Source organism: Clinocottus analis, unplaced genomic scaffold (genome assembly GCF_023055335.1).
Source record: "Clinocottus analis isolate CAN_PGR_092001 unplaced genomic scaffold, fCliAna1.0.p SCAF_13, whole genome shotgun sequence".
Taxonomy (NCBI): Eukaryota; Metazoa; Chordata; class Actinopteri; order Perciformes; family Cottidae; genus Clinocottus; species Clinocottus analis.
In genome coordinates this window covers 7,678,000-7,699,817 of record NW_027175854.1, presented here as the reverse complement: position 1 = coordinate 7,699,817, position 21,818 = coordinate 7,678,000, and the positions used below count along the sequence as shown (strand labels likewise).

General features: G+C 40.6%; 1 protein-coding gene across 3 annotated transcripts in view; it reads left to right on the top strand.

Annotated features, from left to right (window-relative positions):
- The window catches only part of vldlr (very low density lipoprotein receptor), a 42,710-nt gene extending 22,680 nt beyond the window's left edge, over positions 1-20,030 (top strand). The window contains exons 7-20 of one of the 3 annotated variants that reach the window (XM_068573457.1): positions 84-206; positions 1,135-1,257; positions 2,823-2,942; positions 4,316-4,441; positions 5,496-5,667; positions 6,027-6,251; positions 6,352-6,470; positions 7,207-7,346; positions 9,376-9,517; positions 10,148-10,297; positions 14,892-14,951; positions 17,063-17,140; positions 17,377-17,546; positions 18,893-20,030. In XM_068573457.1, coding sequence (XP_068429558.1) covers positions 84-206; positions 1,135-1,257; positions 2,823-2,942; positions 4,316-4,441; positions 5,496-5,667; positions 6,027-6,251; positions 6,352-6,470; positions 7,207-7,346; positions 9,376-9,517; positions 10,148-10,297; positions 14,892-14,951; positions 17,063-17,140; positions 17,377-17,546; positions 18,893-18,928 — 1,784 coding nt within the window. In that variant the 3' untranslated portion in view covers positions 18,929-20,030. The remainder of the gene's footprint in view (positions 1-83; positions 207-1,134; positions 1,258-2,822; positions 2,943-4,315; positions 4,442-5,495; positions 5,668-6,026; positions 6,252-6,351; positions 6,471-7,206; positions 7,347-9,375; positions 9,518-10,147; positions 10,298-14,891; positions 14,952-17,062; positions 17,141-17,376; positions 17,547-18,892) is intronic. The other 2 variants (XM_068573456.1, XM_068573455.1) reach the window with 2 other exon arrangements.
- The last annotated feature ends 1,788 nt before the right edge of the window (positions 20,031-21,818 follow it).

Sequence of the window (21,818 nt, the reverse complement as noted above, 5' to 3'; positions counted from 1 at the left end):
ATTACAATGTTTAATTGCATGATTTTAAATGAACAAATTGCTTATGCACTACTTTATGTGTAATTCTGTTGTGTCCTTGGCAGCTGTTCGCTCTTGTGGAACGGATCAGTTCAAATGTGACGACGGAAATTGTATCCTGGGCAGCAGGCAGTGTAACGGCCACAGAGACTGCGCCGATGGATCAGACGAAGTCGGCTGCAAAAATAGTATGTGCTCTGCATGGCTGCGTCCACACACATAAATTGTTTTATTTATATTTTGACATATAGAGTCAGTTAACCAAGACGATGCAGAAGGATGCTTTTGAAACATTTTGTTTCTTCTCTTTGGATGAGTTTCCTTTTGTACATTCTACCTCAGGCTGTCCTGAGGTTCAGAAGCTGAGTGTCTGTGTTTAGTGTACTGAAGATGCTCCAATATGGAAGTGTAAACATCACAATCCACCGCTGCTTTTGTACAAGAGCACAAGCCGAGTATCGGTTCACCGTTTGATGTCTGAAAGGCTTTTTAAACCATCCAATGCTGTTTTCATCCAGGAGAAAATGTACCAAAAAACACATTGTTATCTTGTTTCCATGAGTGTTGCAAAGATTTATGCTCCTGGAGCAAGAACAAATACAAACTTGTAACTCTTTAAAGTTGGTTTTCAGTCAAATTCTCGCTCAGAGATTACATGTTGGTGAGGCTGAAAACATAATAGTTTAATAACTTACAATATCTTTTTTTCTCTCGCATTCTAACCTGAAAATAGTTTGCAGGCTCGCTTGCTAAAGTTCAGATGAGTTTGGCACTTTTAATGAATTTTTTGGTGGGAATGCAGTTGATTTGCACAAAAGCATATTACTACTTTTGAGATGGATGAGAAGATCAATACCGCACTCGTATCTTTTGTAGCAAGTACAGCAATGGATCTGTGGCGCGTTTAGTATAAAGACTGGGTGCAAAGGCGAAAGGCTTTCTTGGCTCTATACAAAGACGAGCAAAACTGTTAAAAAGCAGTTGTATCCTGATGTACAGTGACTCATTTGAATCTCGTGATGAGATTATCTGGGACAAGTTTTGTATACAATAATCAAAATGTTTCATGTAAGCATTTGCTTCCCTTCACGTGTGACACCCTTTATCTCGCCACAGTGAGCCAGTGTAATGGACCAGAGAAGTTCAAGTGTCGTAGCGGGGAGTGTATCGAGATGAGCAAAGTGTGCAACAAGGCCCGAGACTGTCCTGACTGGAGCGACGAACCGGTCAAGGAATGCAGTGAGTAAAAAAATGGAAAAGCAGATATTCCTGTCTGCCGTGTGAAAAATGAATCTCACACCTCTTTGTTGGCAATAACTTGGACAGACATGGATAATGAACTGCAACTTGACTAGTTGGCAACTTGACTAGTTGGCAGAGGCATAGAAATGCATTTTTTTTTTTTTCAATGTTATAGATCATTCTAGAATATAATCAATATTTTTTACCAACATTATTGCAGCCTCAGAATCAGACACAACTTGACTATAACGCGGCCTTATTTGCCTTCTACATGTGCTAGAATAATGTTTATACAAACAGCCGGACTGTATGAAGCTTCCTGGAGCCCTGTGCAAAAAAATGTGGGATTACTTTGCTCAAGCCTGCATCTCTTCAGTGTATCTTCATTCATGTAGAGTAGTATGCGTCCACAGGAAATCTTTGTTTTAAGACTAACTGTTGCAGAAGCTTATGTCATGCCCACTGAGTGGCAGAACAAATGTTGACTGATCAGCTGTTTGACTGTTTGATTTTTGTGTATTTGCATTCGTCTACCTGTGACTGGATGGTCTTGTAGTTTGAGCCGTGATCAACCCACAGTGCATTAGTCTACTGTAATCTGCAAATGTCACTACTTAAAAAAAAAAGGTCTTGTACTGCTTTCCAGCTATCCGCTCTAAATGTCAGCAGCATGAAACCGTTTGAACTATAAATATTTGAGGTAGGGTTCCCAGAATGCAAATTTTTGTTCATTGATGCGTTAAACCAACATGAGGAATGAAGACTGACGACTGTGGAGAACACAAATTGCTTTTCAGTTAAAATGTCCTTTTCTTAGTCCAGGATAGTGTCCATACCTGAAATAATAGTTTAATTTTAGCAAACATGGTAAACCTACATGATGGTCCTCTCTGTTGCACTCGGTTTAATATAAAATCCAGCATGTTATGTTGGCGTGCAAGAACGAATAGTACTTCTAAATAATTCTCTTTCATGGATCAAAGAACTCGGCTAAAAGTTATGCTTCCAACTATCGGAATACCAAACTCCTCAGTCCCAATCGGAAAAGATTGGCATATTATGTTAAACATTTTAAGAATCAAATTAAAAATATATATTTTAACGCATAATGTTGTTGGTGAGCTGAATTTCCCATTTTATTTTCCATCATGGTGTACTGCCTGCTTTGACAAAGTGAGGAGAAAGGAACTGTTCTCCTCTCTCAATTGAACAAAGGAAATGGGGACTGCAAGAAATAGTATTTTTGTAAATAATCCCGTTAAAATTAAGAATTTACATACTCGGGAATACAAAGTCTACATTTTAATTTAATTATTAAAGTATGTGTAGTGGACATACTGCAACATCCTTCTAATGTCAGTTTGAATCCACACTTTGATCATCGTATTATTGCTTGCTAGTTTCCCGAAATGAAACCAAAATGCTGTTACATTTGTTACATTTTTCTGTTAACTGACGTGAGTGGGACGCGATTACTAATCAAGATGTTATCCACGGTTTGTCTTGCTTTCACGACTCATCCTATAGATATGACAAAGCCTGTTTTACTTCATGCGTTTCAGATCTAAACGAGTGTCTCCTGAACAACGGCGGCTGCTCTCACATCTGCAAAGACATGGTGATCGGCTTTGAGTGTGACTGCACACCCGGACTTCAGCTCATAGACTACAAGACCTGTGGAGGTAGGGCACCTTTACATTGTCTAACTGACTTATGGGGACAATCATTTTGTATAATTGGTCCAATATTGACTATGAACTGTGCACACGGCAGCTGCTCAATAGGCTGTAACGTAATTGCGCAAGGCAACGCGCCGCCGTCGATGCTTGTCCTTTTAAGTCCTTGATTTTACCACCGACGGGCTTGGATTATTGTGTCCGACAACATGATGGAAAGCACCCTACAGAGATCTTTTTACATTTAAAACATCAAAGCCTTCTATGATGAAGCAGCATGTGGTCAAAGCCTTTTGGGCACCAGACACATTAATTCAAATGTAATGTCTTGAATGAATTTGACCACATCTTTTTAGGTAGATGTCATTTCTAAAATTCACTTCTTCTTTTTTTTTATCTAAAAAGATATTCTGCTTCAATCCATATTTGTTGGCTTTTAACATTTTTTTTAAAAAAAATTATAAAAAAAACCCTTTTTACTGGTCAAAAAACAGTTTGCTATTCCACTAGTCAACGTTTTCAATAGTGCCATGTTTTTAAGACTCTGACTCAGTTAAATACTCCTTCTGGGGAAAGAAATGCCACAGCTCATTGTTGCTCTCTGACATTTGTTTCAAGGCACTCAATTGTATGAAAGACGGAACTGTTGACTTTAAACATCACAAGCACTCAAAATTAATCTCAAATCACAACATCCTTGTCTGGTTATTGTCCTGAATGTTTTGACAAGAAAATGGACTGGAGAGATGGATTTCTTTTTTGTTTGTTTTTTGTCTTGCTTAGAAATCCTGGCCATGTCAGACACTGACTGGTGGTGTGACTGCAAGACATTTCACTAATTTACATGTTGTTGTGCACTTCTGGTCTTAAAGGTATAAGTGTCTAATGTGACTTGTTTTTATTTTTAAGGAACTATCCTTTTTTATGGTGGCACTTATCTGACAGTTTTCTTATTGAGGCAATCTTGGCCTCAAGTGTTGCTTTCTTTGGATATTAGGAAATGTAATCCCATCTGGAATGAATCCCACTAGTTGCACAGATAACTCCTCCGAGGTATAAACAAATAAACTCCTGGAAAACGTGTATATTTACTTTTTTAGGTTTGAGAGCAGCTTGTTCTGGGGTAACATAAACGGCAGTTATAGTTAGGTAGAATTGTCACTGTCTGTCCCAAGCTTACAATATCATAAAAAGGAATCGTGGGGATGCTTCAGGAAAGTGTTAAATAGTTTTTGCGTTGCAGCAGATCCTTAAGCAAATGCCTGATTGCCCAAATTAAAGTGCTCAGCAGACTTGCGTGTTAAACATGTCGAATACCAGCTTTATTGCCTCTGTTTTCGGTTCCTCATCGCTTCGTGTTTCTCTCTCTGTGTTTGCAGACATCAATGAGTGTATGAACCCCGGCATCTGCAGTCAGATCTGCATCAACCTGAAGGGAGGTTACAAATGTGAATGCCACAACGGCTACCAGATGGATCCGACCACCGGAGTCTGCAAGGCTGTCGGTGAGTCAGCAACTGAGAATACAGTCAAACTGCCTGAAATATGAGATGCACACTGAAGTATTGCACTAAATGTTAACTGCTTTTCTGTCTTTGTCTCAGGCTTTCTTTTGTCTATAAACATGATTTCTGCTCAAAAAACTCAAACGAGAATTTATATTGTACAAATATATATTTTGAGATGTCTTTTTTAGAAGCATTGCAGTGAACCGCACCACAACAACATACTGCCGTCCTGTGTTTTGGAGATAAAAATGCTTGCTGTTGTATTGAAATGGGTTATACTGAGTGGTATTTGGTCCACCTTTTTCATCAAGTTAGATAAAATGTAACATAATTTCCAACAAGGTGATTTGACCTGGGCTGTTGTATTGGGCTGCTTTGATTCATAACTCGTTGATAATTCTCAAATAATATATTATCGTCCATAATAAACCCTTTGGTCAAATTAGTAACAGGGAGACAATTCTCATACATTTGGTTTGGTATGAATATTCTTTGATATGTTTGACTAACTGATTGAGAACTACTAAGATTCATACACTAATAACACTCTAGAGTTGTCCTGCTGCTGGAGATGTAGCGGTCATCCTCTTGTGTAGTGACCACATGCCGGAGATGTAGCAGCCATCCTCCTGTCTCGTGATCACATGCTGTTTGTCAACAGGCAGCACAATGGTCCTTTTAACTGCAAAAGTGACCAAAGACAATCACAGTCCTTCGAAATTATTTGTCATACAATCCTATTAACTCATTTACAATCAATCATTTGTACAATGCATCCTGTTTTTACTCTAATGATATCCTGGTTATATGTTGTCAACAGATCAGTAATTGGGTTGCGTCATTCAAACAGATTCTGGATAACGTGAAAGGCTAAAAGAGCCCACACGCTTGGATTTAAAACATTTGAGTATACCAAAGACCTTTCAATCAGACTCCTATTTAAAGGTTGTGAAATGTCTTCAGCGTCACTGAAACGGAGCAACCAGTTACATTTTGAAGGCTGGTAAACCTTCTTTTTGTCCCGCTCTTAACCTCGTCCTTCTGTCCTCAGGTAAGGAGCCCTGCCTGATCTTTACTAACCGTCGTGACATCCGTCGGCTGGGTCTGGAGAGGAAGGAGTACACTCAAATCGTGGAGCAGCAGAGGAACACGGTGGCTCTGGATGCAGACTATAATCAGCAGATGATCTTCTGGGCTGACCTCGGCCAGAGGGCTATGTACAGGTAGATTTACACTCTCTCACTTTGGTGATCTTCAGACTCTATAATCAGGTCAACAATTTAATTTGCCAAATGCCTGCAAAACTATTTATATTCTGTCAGCCTCAGCTGCGCTTTTATGTTTAGCGAATGCGCCATGCCGTGTGCTATTAATTACCATGGTTCAGGATCTTAGTTCAAAGTTGAATTCATCAGACTTTTTATGTCTTTTTATGGAAAAAAAAAGCCTTTGGGATTTTTTTTTTGGGGGGGGGAACACCTAGTGTCATTCAGTGTATCATTGTATTGTGGAAAATTAATTGAAGAGTTATAACTGATGTGGCCATGTTTTGACTCGACTGAACCTTTTTTTTGCCTCACAGCACTGTGCTAGACAAACGAGGAGAAGTCGGCATCCACAAGAAAGTGATCGACAACGTCCAGACTCCCGTTGGGATCGCCGTGGACTGGATCTATAAAAACTTGTACTGGTCTGATCTCGGCACCAAAACTATTTCTGTGGCCAACTTCAACGGAACCAAGCATAAAGTTCTGTTGAACAGAGGACTCAAAGAACCAGCATCCATTGCTGTGGATCCGCTGTCTGGGTGGGTGAAGTTTGTGTTTTGAAGTCTGGTGAAAACCTTTTAACTTTAAGCAATACTGTAACTGTAGTACTTGCTCTGTGTGTTTGTGTTGGCTCTGTAGATTTCTGTACTGGTCCGACTGGGGCGAACCTGCCAAGATTGAAAAATCTGGTATGAACGGCGTGGACAGACGGGTCCTGGTGGCAACAGACATTCAGTGGCCCAATGGCATCACCCTGGGTGAGGAATGCGCACACACAAACAATGACCCGTCCACAAGTGCTAATACCACATTTTCCTTCACTGCGGTTTCAACGTTCCACTTAATGCACTGTTACACAGCAGCTATAGTTCCTTCCTCTTGAAGCTGCTTTTTCAGCTAGTTTATGAACTTATCAGCCGTTGGACTGGAACTAACGTTTGGACTCTGAGGGCATTTAAATTTGATCTGCCCCTATTTATTTACTTTTTTACTTCAACTGCCACTTCAATTAATTGCAGTGCTAATACTTGCATTGACTAAAATTTAAGACCTACACTATTATGCTTCTACTTCAGTATTTAAATTGTATCCATACCATCCAATATCGCAATGCTCTCCTCTGTTGGATCTCTCTTTCTCCCTCTTTGTGACTGAGGAAAAGCCATCAATTTGTCATTAGTGAAATGTTGTATTGATTTTGATTCCCTCTCTTCCCCTCTTTCTTTTTTCCTTATCTCTACCTGCCATTCCTCTTCTGTGTTCTTCCGTCCCTCTATTCTTCTTCTCCTTGGTCTAATTTCCCATCAACACACTTTTATTCAATGTTTATCTTGGCTTCTCCCTTATTTCACTCTTTTCTTACCTTGTGTAATCTTTCTTTTTCTGTCCTGTTGTCTTTTCACTCCTGTTTCCCATTTCCAATCCACTTTTCTGTTCACTCGTTTTTCTTATCTTGCCTTCTATGACCTTTCTTTTTATGCTTCATCTTCACAGATCTGATCAAAGGCAGGTTGTACTGGGTTGACTCGAAGCTTCACATGCTCTGTAGCGTCGACCTGAACGGAGACAACAGGAAGAAAGTACTCCAGTCTTCGGAATACCTGGCTCATCCCTTTGCTCTCACTGTGTTTGAGGTACTGCTGCTGTTATATTCTCTTTTACACAGGACCTTCATAATATGTACAAAGATCCCGCTTGAAATTCCTGAAACAAATGCTGACACGTCATGAGGTTCTTTTTTTTTTGGCGCTGAATCGCAACTCGCTAGGGCGTTTATTCCCAAACAGTTTCCCTCCAACTGCCCCATTTCGTTGAATGAGATTTTCAGGGTTTTAATTTAACTTTATGACTGACTTAAGCATTTAGCATTACAATTAGTTCATGCCATGTACAACACAATTTTACCTAACATTGGAAGTATCTAATCGCAGTCGGATTCAGACGCTGCTGTTGATTACAGCACAAAGTGTTGATTTTCAAAGTGGTTACAAGGTCGAGAGGCAGGCGACTAAGCTGACCATGAGGCTTCAGTGACATAAAAGCCTGTTGTGCTACGCCACTCCCAGAAAACTGAAGATCATATCGGGCTAAATGCTTTGATACGTCAATCTGGGATTTACTGCCACAAGGCAAAGGCGTGGTGGTTCTTTCATTGTTACATTGTTGTCATCTACAGTAAAAGGTGGTATTTGTGGACAGTTGGTTTAAGTTTGGCAGCTTTTGGCTACAGCTGCCCTTATATGTGCAGTGATATGTCATGAAGGCAGTCTTATTCACTTTACACTTGACTTTCACCATTTGTATGTGCCAAGACCAAAAACTCAAATCCACACTGTGGGGATGGACTCTCAGAAAGAAGCTGCACTTGGTGGAGTAAGTCTTGTATCTGAAAACTATAATGGCCTAATGTTGAGGACAGGCACACTAACGATGATCTCTGCTGGTTAAAACCTGGCTTTTCTAATATCAGTCGTGTCTGATTCATGGACATGTGGCTCCATCGCTGTCTCTCACCACCACCCACTCATACAACTGCTACCTCGCTCTAGCTCAGACAGCTGCCACATTTATTCACATGCAGGCTCATGTGCTTAAAGTACTGCTTCAGCCTGACACAGTGCACAAATGTTACATTAAATAACTAAATGGTGTACAATGACACAATAGTTATAGCTTTATTAAAACCCTGTTCAGCATCTCCCTAAATTCGGCTAATGTGATCAACTTCTAATCGGTCACTTAACAGAGACCACCTGTCAATCAAAATCTCTGCTTTTCCTGCTCATGTTGACATGTTTATACTCAAAGTGCAGCGCAGGACTGCCACATAGATGGTCTTGGCATACAAATGTTTGCATCTGTGATGTAGACTCCCTCCATCTCCCTTTTTGAGCGTAGTATTTAAGCTCTACAACTCCCTCACTCCCATTTGTGAGGGGAAATCATCCAAACCTAATGATTAAATATCACGTCAATGGGATTTTTAAAAAGATACCGTGCAACCTTTTTCTCAAATCTCCTTCGAAATCAGTTTCTCATCTTGAAATGGGGAAAATAAGCTTTGCCATGAACAAGCTGTGTTTGTTTTTACAGAAAGATTTCTGTTTGATTGTAGTGACGCAAGACTACTGTATTGGTGGTTCGGTTTCTTAGCCCGATCTTGGACTCCTTGTTTGGTGCGAGAGATAATGTTTAAATCTGACAATCTAAATTCCCCCAAATAAGAGAGATTGGCACTGCAGCACTGATTTTTGTCCTCAACGTATACTCTACGGTCTCTTCATTGCTGTTGTATTGGACCAAACCTGCAGGCGGATCCGGCGACGGCATATGGCCATAGGTTTTGTGCATTAATCTACAGGCTGTGCTCTGCGTGCGCCAGACTGTGAACCCCGTATTGTGACCCTCTGCACGTATGCACAAACTGATGATGTGCATACTAAGGCTGTAACAAACTGCTGTAAGTTACCGCGGCGTTGATGGGTTTAACCAACCGCTAGCAATACTTATTTAAACCCAAAAGAAGTTGAACAATGGATGACACTTTTCCTTCGTTTTGATAAATGGCCATTGTTCAACTTCTTTCCCTTCTGTGGAATCTAACTGTTCCAGCTCTGTAGTTATTAGCCATGAAATGTGCTTTTCTTCCTGTCCTCTCCCCAGGATCGAGTCTTCTGGACAGATGGAGAAAATAAAGCTATCTACGGCGCAAACAAGTTCACAGGCTCCGACGTGGTGACTCTGGCCAGCAACCTGAATGACCCCCAGGACATCATCGTGTACCACGAGTTGATCCAGCTGTCAGGTAAGACCCTGCTGGGAGTGGAACGAGTAGAGGGCCAAGGGGAAAGGATGGACATGACAGATTATTGAGCTGGAAAATCATATTATTGGTGTCCTGCAGGCTATGATGCCAGAGCAACCTCGATTTTTGAGTGTTTCAGGTGCTCTTTTTTTTCCGCTATCTTCTGCGCTGAGTTAATGAAGAGAATCAAAAATGACTAATTACCCATGACAAAGGGTTCAGTAAGAATGAACTATGATTAGTGTTTTTGTCGGCATCATGCTGCAGTTATTGACACTAGCCGCTGTTTATGGAAGGAAGGAACCAGTAAGTTTTTGCTTTTTGGCAAAAGTCTTACTTGCTACCACATGGACATATGCGTTAAAGGTTAAATATTTACTTTATTATGGAACTGTTATTCAAACTTTCTATTCTAAGCAAAAGACTGATTTTGTTTGTGGGATGACTCGCACATGTGTGACAAATATATCGGAAGCAGTTGGAAGACATTATCCCATGGGAATGGAAATATCCGCCTACTCCAGCACTGGCTTAATCGTGTGTGTTGAATGACTGCTGTACTACATCTTTATTGCAGATTTTTTAACTTGTATTGTTAAAATAATCAGATCTGTTGGCCTTTGTGTGCAGGCACTAACTGGTGTGCAGAGAGGGGTGAAAACGGAGGCTGTAGCTACATGTGTCTGCCTGCACCGCAAATCAACAAACACTCCCCCAAATACACCTGTGTCTGTCCAGAGGGGCAGGAACTGGCTGCTGATGGCCAACGCTGCAGACCTGGTGAGTCATTGCACAACGCTGGTGAAACATGATTTATTTTGCTTATTTAAGCATCTCTTTCCTTTTTTTTTTTTTTACACCAGGACCACGGCGATGCAACATGCAAACTACAATTTGCAACATTAAATTATGCCTTCTTGCATTCATTTAGACAGTTTTCTATAATTTAAAAAAACGCCATACTTGTGATGTATGCATGACCATGTAAGATCTCCTTTAGGACTCAATGACAACAATATTTATGAAACGGGACATTCACCTTGCCTGTAATGGTGAGGGGAAACTCATTCATCCAACTCTAAATCTGAAGAAATTTAGATTTACAGGGGGAGTATCTTTCGTGAGAAAATGGATGCATTTATTATACTGTAGAGGAATGATGTAATTTAACGTGGTGTGTGTGTCCGTGTGTGTCCCCATAATGTATGGAAATGTTTGCGTTTAGCCTGTGCTTAATCTTTGTTACAGAGCCAACAGGAGACCATAGTTATGTCATTTTGCTTATTTTTGCTGGAATATTAATAATCCATAGGGGCTCATGGGTTTATAGGACGAAAACTGGAAGTATTTCAAGAAAAGGATAATTATTTTAAATGGAAACTTAAAGGAATGTGAGGTAAACATTACCGATAACCTGACTTATCTTCAATTAGTCTTTTGCTGCCTTTAGGACAGTGTGGATAGCGCCATGGGAAAGTTGTTGCCTTTTTATGCTTGAGCTGGACAAACCAGGGGGGCACTAAACACCATAAACTTGCAGCGGCTCAACGTGAATTATTTCACTTATTGTACACACATCAACCCTGTGCATTCTTCCCTGCTTTGTCTTCTTTACTTTGCTGCTCATCTTCAATGGGCCTCTTTTATACAATTGATTTCAAAACAAAAGGCAAAAGGGGCTGAGCGTTATGATGGATCTCATCTCCAAAACACAGAATAAATTGTAAGAAAAGGAATTATTTGAATCTAATTCTTCGGGTTAAACTGGCTTTGATGCAACAAAGGAGACTTATTCTCACTCCCTCCCCTTTTTCCTCTGTTTTCGAGCCGCTCTAGCATGTTTCTCTGGTGTGAGTGTGTTCCCTCTGCGAGTGGTCTTGTATCTGTATCCATGCCAGCCACAAGCCCAGCTGTCTGTGTTCATAATCTGACAGCTGAACAGAAGCGATTGTTTTGATCCAGTTGAGTCTTTTTGGCAAGTCTCGACTCCGTCCTCGTTCACATCTCTGCTGCGGCTCTCTCGTCCTCTGTCTTAAAGGGGAAAAGAGTTCCCAATAGGTTGATGCTCATTCCACTCTGTTCAGCTCTGTCCTTTGCTTAATTTAGTCTGAGCTACCTTCCATTCTATGGATTTGTGATTGAGATGTGGCTGCAAATGGCCGTGTGATGATTTGAACAAGGCATTCTAAAGCTATGGAAGTTATTCTGCTACGATAAAAGCCTCCACTGTTCTGGGAAACCTTTCCATGAGATTTTGCAACTTGACTGCAGTTCTTTGTTCTGTTGCTAGTCTAGCTCTCAGGCTGCGTTCCTGTTCATCCCAAAAGTGTTGGATGATTAAGGTCAGGGCTGTGTGCAAGAAAGTAAAAATCTCACCAAACTGGGAAACTATTTCTTGAGCCCTCAAATTTGTTTTCTCTGACAAAGTACTTGTTTGATCATTACTTTCCATGTTGCATTTGATATGATCATATTGGCATTTTAAAAGATCTATCTATCTGTAACCCCACCCTCCATCAGTCTCGTTTTCATTGCTGTGAAAACGTTGTACTCTCCCTGATCAGAGTTGTTTTAGTCTTTAACCGCCCAGCTCCTTTCTGCACTTCCAAAGATTAGCCTTTTCATATTGAAGCAGCGTCAGATGGGAACCTGACGGCTGGATTCAGTGCACATGCACTCCTAATTGGACTCAAACTGCAGAGCGAGACACTAGTGTTGACAAAGTACTGGAACATCTCCCAGGAAACTCCGTCCCTGAGTGAGAGTCTGCCTAGTTAGCCTCTTCAGTTTTCTTTAAGACTTTTCCTCTTTACTTTCTTGTAAGAACTGAGAGTTTCTTTGTTTGTGCAGCCTGTCCATCTTTTTCTGCACCAATTATATATATATAGCTCAAATGTTTCTCGGGTTAAAGTGTTATATTGGAGAAATAAGTAAAAAATTACACGTGTCTCTTACTAAATTCCTTTTGAATTCACTTGTATGCAGTGTATAAAGATACTATTATGTTATCATAGCGGCTGTAGCTCAGGGGGATGAGTGGTTGTCCCGTTACCACAAGGTAGCCGGTTTGATCCCCAGTCCCCCCCACAGTTCACACGTCAAAGTGTCTCTGAGCACGACACTTAACCCCTCGTTGCTCCCCGGGCGCCTCACAGGGCAGCCCACTGCTCCTTCATCAAGAATGGGTCAAATGCAGAGAAGAATTTCCCCAAGGGATTAATAAAAGTGTTTCTTTTTCTTTCTTTTTTTTTCTTTCTTTCTTTTTGTGCAATACTGTTATATCTTTTATAGTGTGCCTTATTTATTTTTTTCACCTAAGTTTATTGTAATTATATGTTAAAAGGACTGAGCAAAATAAAGTTAATTGTATAGAATAGCTGTCATCTGCATTCAAGAAGCTTTTACTGTCATATGTACAGAGTAAATTTAGACATTATTACTTTAAAATATTCCAACTATTTGGAACAAAAAGCCCCCAGTTGTTGTACAAAGAAGCTGAAGTAACAAAGGTGCCGCCATTCAACAAGCAAATCAGTTGAAGCATACAGACACCCATACTTCATTATTGCATGCATTTGACCACCAGACCCATTTGATTAAAAAATAAATACAATTTTGAATGGAAGTAGGGAGAGACTAGTACTCTGCACCAATACAAGTCTGCCAGCTCCGCAGCCGCTTTACAGCCTGCCTGGTCCTTTACAGAAATGTAAAGGACTTCGTAGAGAAAGTCCCTTCAGCCGGACTGTTCTCCTCTTGGGCTGTTTGGTAATCTGGAACTGCCTCTAGGCTTTTTACCACCCCTGTGATATTAGAGTGTACCACCCAGACAGTGTTTTTGTGCTTTTTTTAATGAGTTCTTCTCTGCAGGAATAAAGACACTACACTTTTTTTTTTAAAATTTTTTACAGCTTGAGTGCATGCAGTCGTGTGTTTCTGAGCATGTTAATTTGTGCGTTTCTGAGGATGTTAATTCATGCAAACGCTTTTTTTTTCTTCTTTTTATTATCCAAGACGCTCGGTGTGGGCACTTCTGCACGTTTTTGTGCATACTCCGGTTGACTCGTGAGCGTTTTTGTGTGCATGCCTGTGTTTCTACAGCTGTGTTTACACGCCAGTTTGTTTCTTGTACATTTTGACTGTGCGACTAGTGTGGGAGGAGTTAAAGAGGGATGCCTGTCACTGACTGAATGCTCCTCCACCTTGCTCCTAGTTGGGCTGTAGCCAAAAGCCTCGGTGCTTTTTACTGAACCTCCAGCTGACATAGTTATCCCATTTTACAGCTATTGCAGCTGAAGGGAGTAGGAACTGTAGGGCATTGTGCAGTTGCAGCTTTGACCGGCTCTAATCTCGTTAGTAAAAGAAAGTAAAAAGCAATGCTCTTCACTTCAGGGGTGGAACCTGAAGATACCATTGAGGGATTAAACTAACCGCCTTCAAAGGCAAAGAGGAGATCTTTCCGTCAGGCTGAACAAACTCAGGGTAAAATGTATGATAGGTCTCCACTTAGTAAAATATTATTAATCATTAGTTGAACCTGTAGCTTTTTAGATTGTGGTTTTCAGATAGGAAGAAAGTGTGGCGCAAAACAGATAATATCGCTGCATCAACTGTCATCCTGATATCTTTTTTTTGTTTACCTGACCATTGTGTGTCCAACCGTGTTATAGGAGTGTAATTCTAAAACATTGCAGTACTCTAAATATCTAGCAAACATTAAAAGGATTGTGAATTTATATTTTTTTGCTGCTCGGCTTACTGACTTGTTTAGTGTCCTGTAGCTGAAGGCTTTGAAAACCGTGCTTACTGTTTGGCAGAACGATATGCATTAATTTCCAACTCCTACACAGGAGACCTAACGGCCCTGGGATTTTCACAGTAAACACAGCAACACTTTGCTGCCGCCGCAATCAAGGCTGCATTGATTCGCCTGTAAGGATTTTATTGTTGCTGCAGCTGCCGGTTGTGATTGTAGCGCTGCTGTGATCAATACAGTTTACTGTGCATTGTGGCTTCAGACCCGTTAAATTTCTTCTGAATGTCGTCCACTCCCTTTTCTAGCTGGCTGTGTGTCTAACTGAAGGGAAAACCATGAGGATTGTGTCACTCGATTTGTAAAGCTGCTTCAGTTTGTGCGTGTTGTCGATGGTGTTATGGATGTAGGTTTTGTGTCTTTGCTTGGTGATGGCTGCTCTTTTGGAGATGAAAGCAGGATCCCTTTTCTGTTCATCAGAGCGTTTATTTACTACTTTAGTCTCCTGAGATCTGGTCTATTTTCAAAGGCCTACTTTGCGTGTGCACAGTTTAAAAATGGGGCAACTTCTGTAGCTTATTTTGTTATCAAAAGCATGACTCTTGGCTCTCTCTGTGACAGACCATTCTACCAAAGGTCCCTCAAAGGATGATGGGAAAGCTCTGATACACCCACCCCCAGGTAAAACCGTCTGCTGACTCTTAAGCATGCTGGGCTTCTTCCTTACGGTGGAATCAATTGGCGTTTTCCATTGTATTTGTTAAACTGGACATCTATTCCAACTATCCTCTGGTCTATGAGTCGGGCCTGAAAGTTGTGAGCTACAACAAGTCTGTAGTGAGTAGTAAACTGAGTCTCTGTGCTAATGGTTTTCAGCTTTGCTTCTAACCTTTGACATGTGGCTTGCTGATGTGCTTTTTTTATTGCCAATAACATAGTATGATCTTTAGATCTTACTCTAGTTTTCTCTCCGGCTAGATTTTTCTGTTTTGGAAATTTCTCTTATCTCATTGCAAAATGTGTCCTGTATTGCTTTCTACACATTTCTCTTTTTATTGTATCCCAATGTTGAATCTATTCAAAGATAAAATGAACACAGACGTTGCCCTATGATCGGCGTATAGCTGGGGAAATGTTTTGGTCCTGATGTTGTTGTGCCGCTCCTATTTTCTCATCAACGATTGGATTTTAGTTGCACTATGCATGTGCTGTGTGTTCGTTTTGGGTCAAATTTGAGGCTTTTTATTCAGCTGTATGCATTTGGCTAAATGCATACGGCTGAAATAAAAAGCGAGATTGATCAGTCATGTAAACATTTCAGACATTTTTTCAGACAACATTTCAAGTTTTTAAAATGCGTTTAGTAAACTTGTGCTAGAAGGACGTGTTTCCTCTCCTAATCCTCTGAAAAATGTGGTTAGTTGAAACGGGGGGCCCTGATCAGCAACACAACGGTGGCTGAGTTCTTGTTTTCTGATTACAACATTCTCATGACTTTAATCTAATCAGTTAGTTCAGTTAGTTGCACATGCACAACTGTTTACTACTTTGGATGCATGTGCACAGTGTTATGTTCTGATCCATTGTTGCTGTAGACTGAGCTGCTGAGGAAGATATTTTAGTTTAGCGTCAAACTCTGCACCAGAGAATGTGTCTGAAAGTACAGCCCTGGAGCAGAGCAGCACCTAGTGGCCCACACTGGGAAGTACAAACAAACTACCAAAACCAAGTGCCACTATGGTTGTATAGTTAAATGAATGTGAGTCTGTGTGCAGTAATGCAACAACGCTGTATGAGAAGTATGTAGTGATGCAGAAAAGAGTCTGAGATTCTAAAGTCTCACTCTGTGATTTCAGCTTTCTGGGAAACACAAAATAAATCTATATTCCATGGGAACTCAAAGTGCAGACCATGATTAGTACAGGGTCTACAAATTAAAAATGAATATGGATTATCAGCAGACTTATGCTCAACAAATCCAATGAAAAGACAAACTAGCATCAAACTGAACCTACTAAGTACTGCTTGTGTATCAAAGCCTGATAAATCTTCTTTCTCTGTGCCCTGGAGCCCCTTTGTTTAAAACCCACTGTTGCACTTGGTTAAATGTTCCTTCTTAAAATGCAATGAATGCAACATTATTTGATTCAATCCCTAAACATAGTCTTGCTGTTGAATACTCACTGAGCACCAAATGTGTACCACGCTGCCACTGAAAATAAATCTTCCCATGGAATGTTTCCTCTGTTTGAAAGAAATTCAACTTCACTGTTGTCTTTTGTATCCAGCATTACTCAAAGTCTTTGTAATTTCCTGTGAACTGTTCTGTAAAGATTTACTTTCACAGCAGGAATGAATGGGCTGAGTGCCACAGGTTGGATCTGAACGCATTAGAATTTTTTTGTAGTCTGTGTTGATGACATCACCAAGGCATTTGGCAGCAGAGCAGTCCGACTGTTTGTTAACTCATGTTCTTCCTGCCAGTTTTTGTCCTTAAGTCTTTCAGCCGAGCTGTTTGCCAGTCGTGTCACTCACTCCTCTCTGACACAAACGCTCCGAATTACCTCATTGTCATTGTGGTCCTGTCTCCCAGTATCCCTCAATAGACGTCCTTCACTTGAGGAGTTTTAGGTCAGCTCTTTGTATTAATGATCAAATGCACACGCTAGCCATCTGACATGTCAGTCTAACTTTTGACAACTTTCCTTTTCAACGTGTCCTTTAACTGAACATGATGTCCTGAAAGTTTGTATTGGGTGTAAGTGTTGACCTGTGCTTTGTTTTTGTCTCAGAAGCAAACGTGAGCACGTCGATCCAGGTGGACTCCACAGCCAGAGGGTCTACTGCTGCCTGGGCCATACTGCCTGTCTGTGCGTACAAAACTCACACTCTCATTATTCTGTCTTTTATTGTATGTATTGAAACAAACGCGGTACAATGTCTTGTAGTTGAATACAGTCGTCAAAGCTTGAAATAGTTGCGTAGTAAAACAAGACCCCATATGCTGAGTGAATTCACTACAGAAAAGGCTTCATATAAATGCCTGCATATCAGCCCTAATGCTGACAATTATGAATTATCTGAGTGTCTTTGTACCTTTGCTCAGTGCTGCTGGCGATGGCGGCAGGGGGCGGCTACCTGATGTGGAGAAACTGGCAACTAAAGAACCAAAAGAGCATGAACTTTGACAACCCCGTCTACCTGAAGACCACAGAAGAAGACCTTAACATCGACATCACCCGACACGGCGCCAACGTGGGGCACACCTACCCTGCAGTGAGTAAACGACCTCTCGGTCATCTCCGTCTATCTGATACAGCCCTAAGTGCCCTAAAAAACTACTAGCCCTCTTAAATGATAAAAGGTTGCCATTAGAAAAAAAATCCTAAACATGCATAAACACAACATAAAATCCCCAGAAGGATTTCCTGAAGGGGACTCCTGACCACATCTAAGTATTCACACTTTGCTACTTAAGCAATCCCATATGCGTTGCGAATGGGTCCTTCAAAACAATTTTCCTGAGAACATTTCAAGGAACTCGTACATTCTCAAGAGACATATTTTGTGGAACAAAGACAATTGCTGAATGTATGGTACTTTAAGACGAGGAAATTCTGAGACTAAAGTATGGATCGCGTTCCTAAAAAAATTGTCAACATTAGCACTGTTGGCCTTTTACACTTTGTAGTTCTCTTGTGTATTAACATTAGTTTGATTTCGTTTAAAGATTTCTCTTATTTGGTCGCATCTTCTGCTGTGTGTATTGTAAGGTTGAATTTACTTGCGTGCTTTGTGATCTTCAGTCCAAAGACTATGAAAAGCTCAATGTGGTTCTCGGTTTTCTTTCAGCTTTCTTCTTTGATCTTGTATTCTTTGTCTCTTTTTGGAGAAGCTAGCTAACAAGCGAAAAAAAAAAAAGGTGCTGGGAGAGAAGCATAAAAATGACAACTGAAGTGCACATGTGTTATGACTGACAGCCTGAGGCTGAACACTTCGGCAACAAGACAATCTAAGGGGCTTCATGCAACGCTCCTCAATTTACTTCTGACTTAAAAGGAAATATTTAGCAAAAGGGACAAGTTTTACATTTAAGGTAGTTTGAACAACTGGGCAGTTTACATAATTTTAATCTGCCACAGACACTTGAGACTAATTGTCAATGACCTCTATTCTCTCACCTTGACCTTGTGGTCTTCAGTAATCCTTAGTGCAATGAGAGCACATCGCTCTGTACACAGATTAGAGGGATTAATCTAAACTCAGACAGGATGGACACATGTTTGCTTCCAGTCTTAACAGATTCAAGATGGGATTAATGAGATTTTTATTGTCATATGCACAGATAACAGTTACTCTGTGCAATAGAAAGCTTATTTGCTTGGCCCTTCTTACACACAGAATTACATTAAACTTAAGGTAAAAAAAAATTGATTTAAGAATAAAAAAGAACATTGCTATACATGCTTTTTAGTATAAGAAAATATCTACAATAAGGCTCAAGTATTCCACAAATGGTTTCTAAAGTGCACTATGCAATGCTAAAAATATGACTCACAAACAGCCACAAAAGCATTTGAATAAACCTGTTCTTTGTCTCCGCCCCTTCCCTCTGTCTCCAGATTTCGATAGTGAGCACAGAAGATGATTTATCATGATCGTCCTGGGTTTTTGGAGTTTTTTTGGATTATTTTTTTTAAATGGCAACCCGTAGCGTTGCATGGCGTCCCATGCCGGCGGTTGTCCGTAGAAGCAGCCCTTGCAGTCCGACCACATGCCTTCTGAAGTGCATTATGTCATTATCTGTGGAGAGGATGACTTGAGGAAATGTTATTTATTATGTGAATACTACAATGAATTACGTGTCCATAACTGTTTTCACTCGATACATCAAGTGGTAAGGTTTATTGGTTTGGGTTGTTTTTTTGGACACAGCTTCATGTCTTTATTTATATTTTTCCTCCGTCCTCAACGGAGTCCGACGCTGTCTTTTCACTACAATTGAGTGAATTGTGTGAACGTCCACTGTTGGATCACCTTTTTACTGGGCTTTGTGTGTTCAAACTGAAGCGGGAGACTCGGCCGTTTCTCTGCAAGCGGATCGACTCTGCTGGACAGGATATGAAACTGGATTAAATTTCCCCATGAACGCCTCACCAAACTTTCTTGCTTCCTCTGATACAACTGGCTCAGATGTGCGATTTATTTATGTACGTCATGATTTGGGCAGCAATGTCGTGAATGCGTTTTTGTATTTGCTCTTTATATTTTGTTTTCCAACAGTACCTCATGGAGTTCATTCTTACAAGCTTTTCAGCCAGTGTTCAACATTGTTGTTATTATTATTGAAGCTGCATAAGGATCGCCATGGACAGCATTTGTAAACATTGTATATATTTACACACCATCCCTCAAAGACATGACCGTCAATCAGGACTCTTCAATGCACTTTGATCAAATGTTCCTTGTGTAAATAAGATTGTATACATTTGACTTTAAATAATTTTTTTGCTATAGTTGGGCATTGTATCGGGGTTGGAGCTCGATGTATTTAACTCGCGAGGAAGAAGCTGGGGGAAAACGACACAAGTGAATTTGGTAAAAAACAAACTATTTTGTATGTTGGTGTGCTGTTGCTGTTAACTTTTTCTAGCCTTGTACAATGAGGGGATACTATTACAACTTCAAAGCTCTGTATCTGTGAAGAAACTGATTTGAAAATCACTTTAATTAAAACTTAATATACAACGTTGTTCAAAACATGGCGTCCTGTCTTTAATGGTCTGGCTGGCTGGCTTTTAGTCTGCGGCTGCTTTTTAGGTTGTTCAAATGAAGGGAAATATTAAGGTGATAGTTGACAAAGATATCCAACAGTGACCTGTTGATGCCTCATAGCTGCAAGAAGTACCTAGCAAAAAATCCTACTGGAGGTTTTTAAGTATTAAAATGTGTGTGGCGTAGAATCAAACGATGAATCTGAAGTGTGGTGAGATTAGAAAAGTAAAACCTTGGTTTAAGTTCTATAACTTCATATTATCCACACTTTAACAAAAGTCCAAAATAGTAACCTGAGCAGTTTAGTGGGTTAATTTCTCCTTAGTGCTGATGCTAAAGACTCGTATCTGAAACCTTGACGAGACTTAATTTTCCCAAACCGGAGGCCAAACGTTTTGTTATAAAGTATGAATGAGAAGTCAAACCAGATGTACCTCAAGGTTCCTTATCCCAGTTTAACTGCTCGAGTCTTCACTGGTGCAAAACGACAAACTGAACTCAGGCAGGGATGTCAGATGTGCAGCTCGACGGTCCCCACAATGCGTTGCTGTTCATCTGGATTCAAACCCAGCCTGCGTGCACGTGATTGGTTAATACAACTTGGATTACAAACTGTCTGACTACCAGTTGTCCCGTTGCCTGCAGAGTTTGCATAACGAGTGCAGTTTATGGATCAAATGTTTCATGTCTGGCTAACACAGCTCGGCCAATTTTGTGTTTTTAAATGCAAACTCCTGGAAGGAAACAGTCATTTAGAACATCGCTCAGTGATGGACTCCAGCCTCTTGTGGCTCAAATTAGTATTACAACAAAACACTTAACATTTTTTAAATGTTGCGTCTAATTAAATTATAAAATAGTAACTGAGATTAACTTTTTTGCACTTGACAAATGTCATATTTCAAAGAGTCGAGTCAACGACTGTAAAACCAGTGACTCGGAGCAGCGGCACCAGCTGTTGTGTTCACCAAGTGGAGATTTAATTAAAATGGGTCGCATCTGGGAAGAGGCCCCGAGAAGACCCAGGACACGCTGGAGGGATTACATCTCCCGGCTGGCCTGGGAACGTCTCGGGGTCCCCCAGAACGAGCCGGAAAATGTTGCGGGTGAGAGGGAAGCCTGGGTCGGTCTGCAGGGTGTGCTGTCACTGCGACCAGACCCCGGATAAGCGGCGGAAAATGGATGGATGGGTCGCATCACATGCTCGTTCTTACGGTTTATCAACCACTGCACATAAGTTGCTTTACATTTTGCCAATATTAATTTGAATTTATGGCTTTCAAAATAAAACGATTAACTGTAAAAATGAATGACTTTCTTTTGATAATCATCCTTTCCTGATTATCTTGGCAAATGTATAATGCATAGTATTGTTGTAGCATCTTGTTAGTTCCTTGTGTCACTTCTCTGCAATTCAATTTGATAAATAATTTAACAAAATCAAACCATCGCCGGATACATTTTACATTACAGTAAAGTTCTGCGACGTCTGAGTAAGTGGGAGGAGAGCAGGAGATCAAGAGATGGATATAAGAGGATAAGCCTCTGCATTGGAACACGAGTCATTTCCTACTTTATTACTCTGTTTGAGCTGTACGCATGTTGACGTGTCTCTGATTTAGTGTGGAAACGTTTCTCATCCTTGCATGCACGTTTACTCATTTGTCAGCTAGTGTGTTCTCAGTGAGGTGTGTGATGAAGGTTTTGTACATGTCTGAGGTGGTGTTGGGAGCTGCAATGGTGTATCTGTGAGCAGGTTCTTTTGAGTTTTAA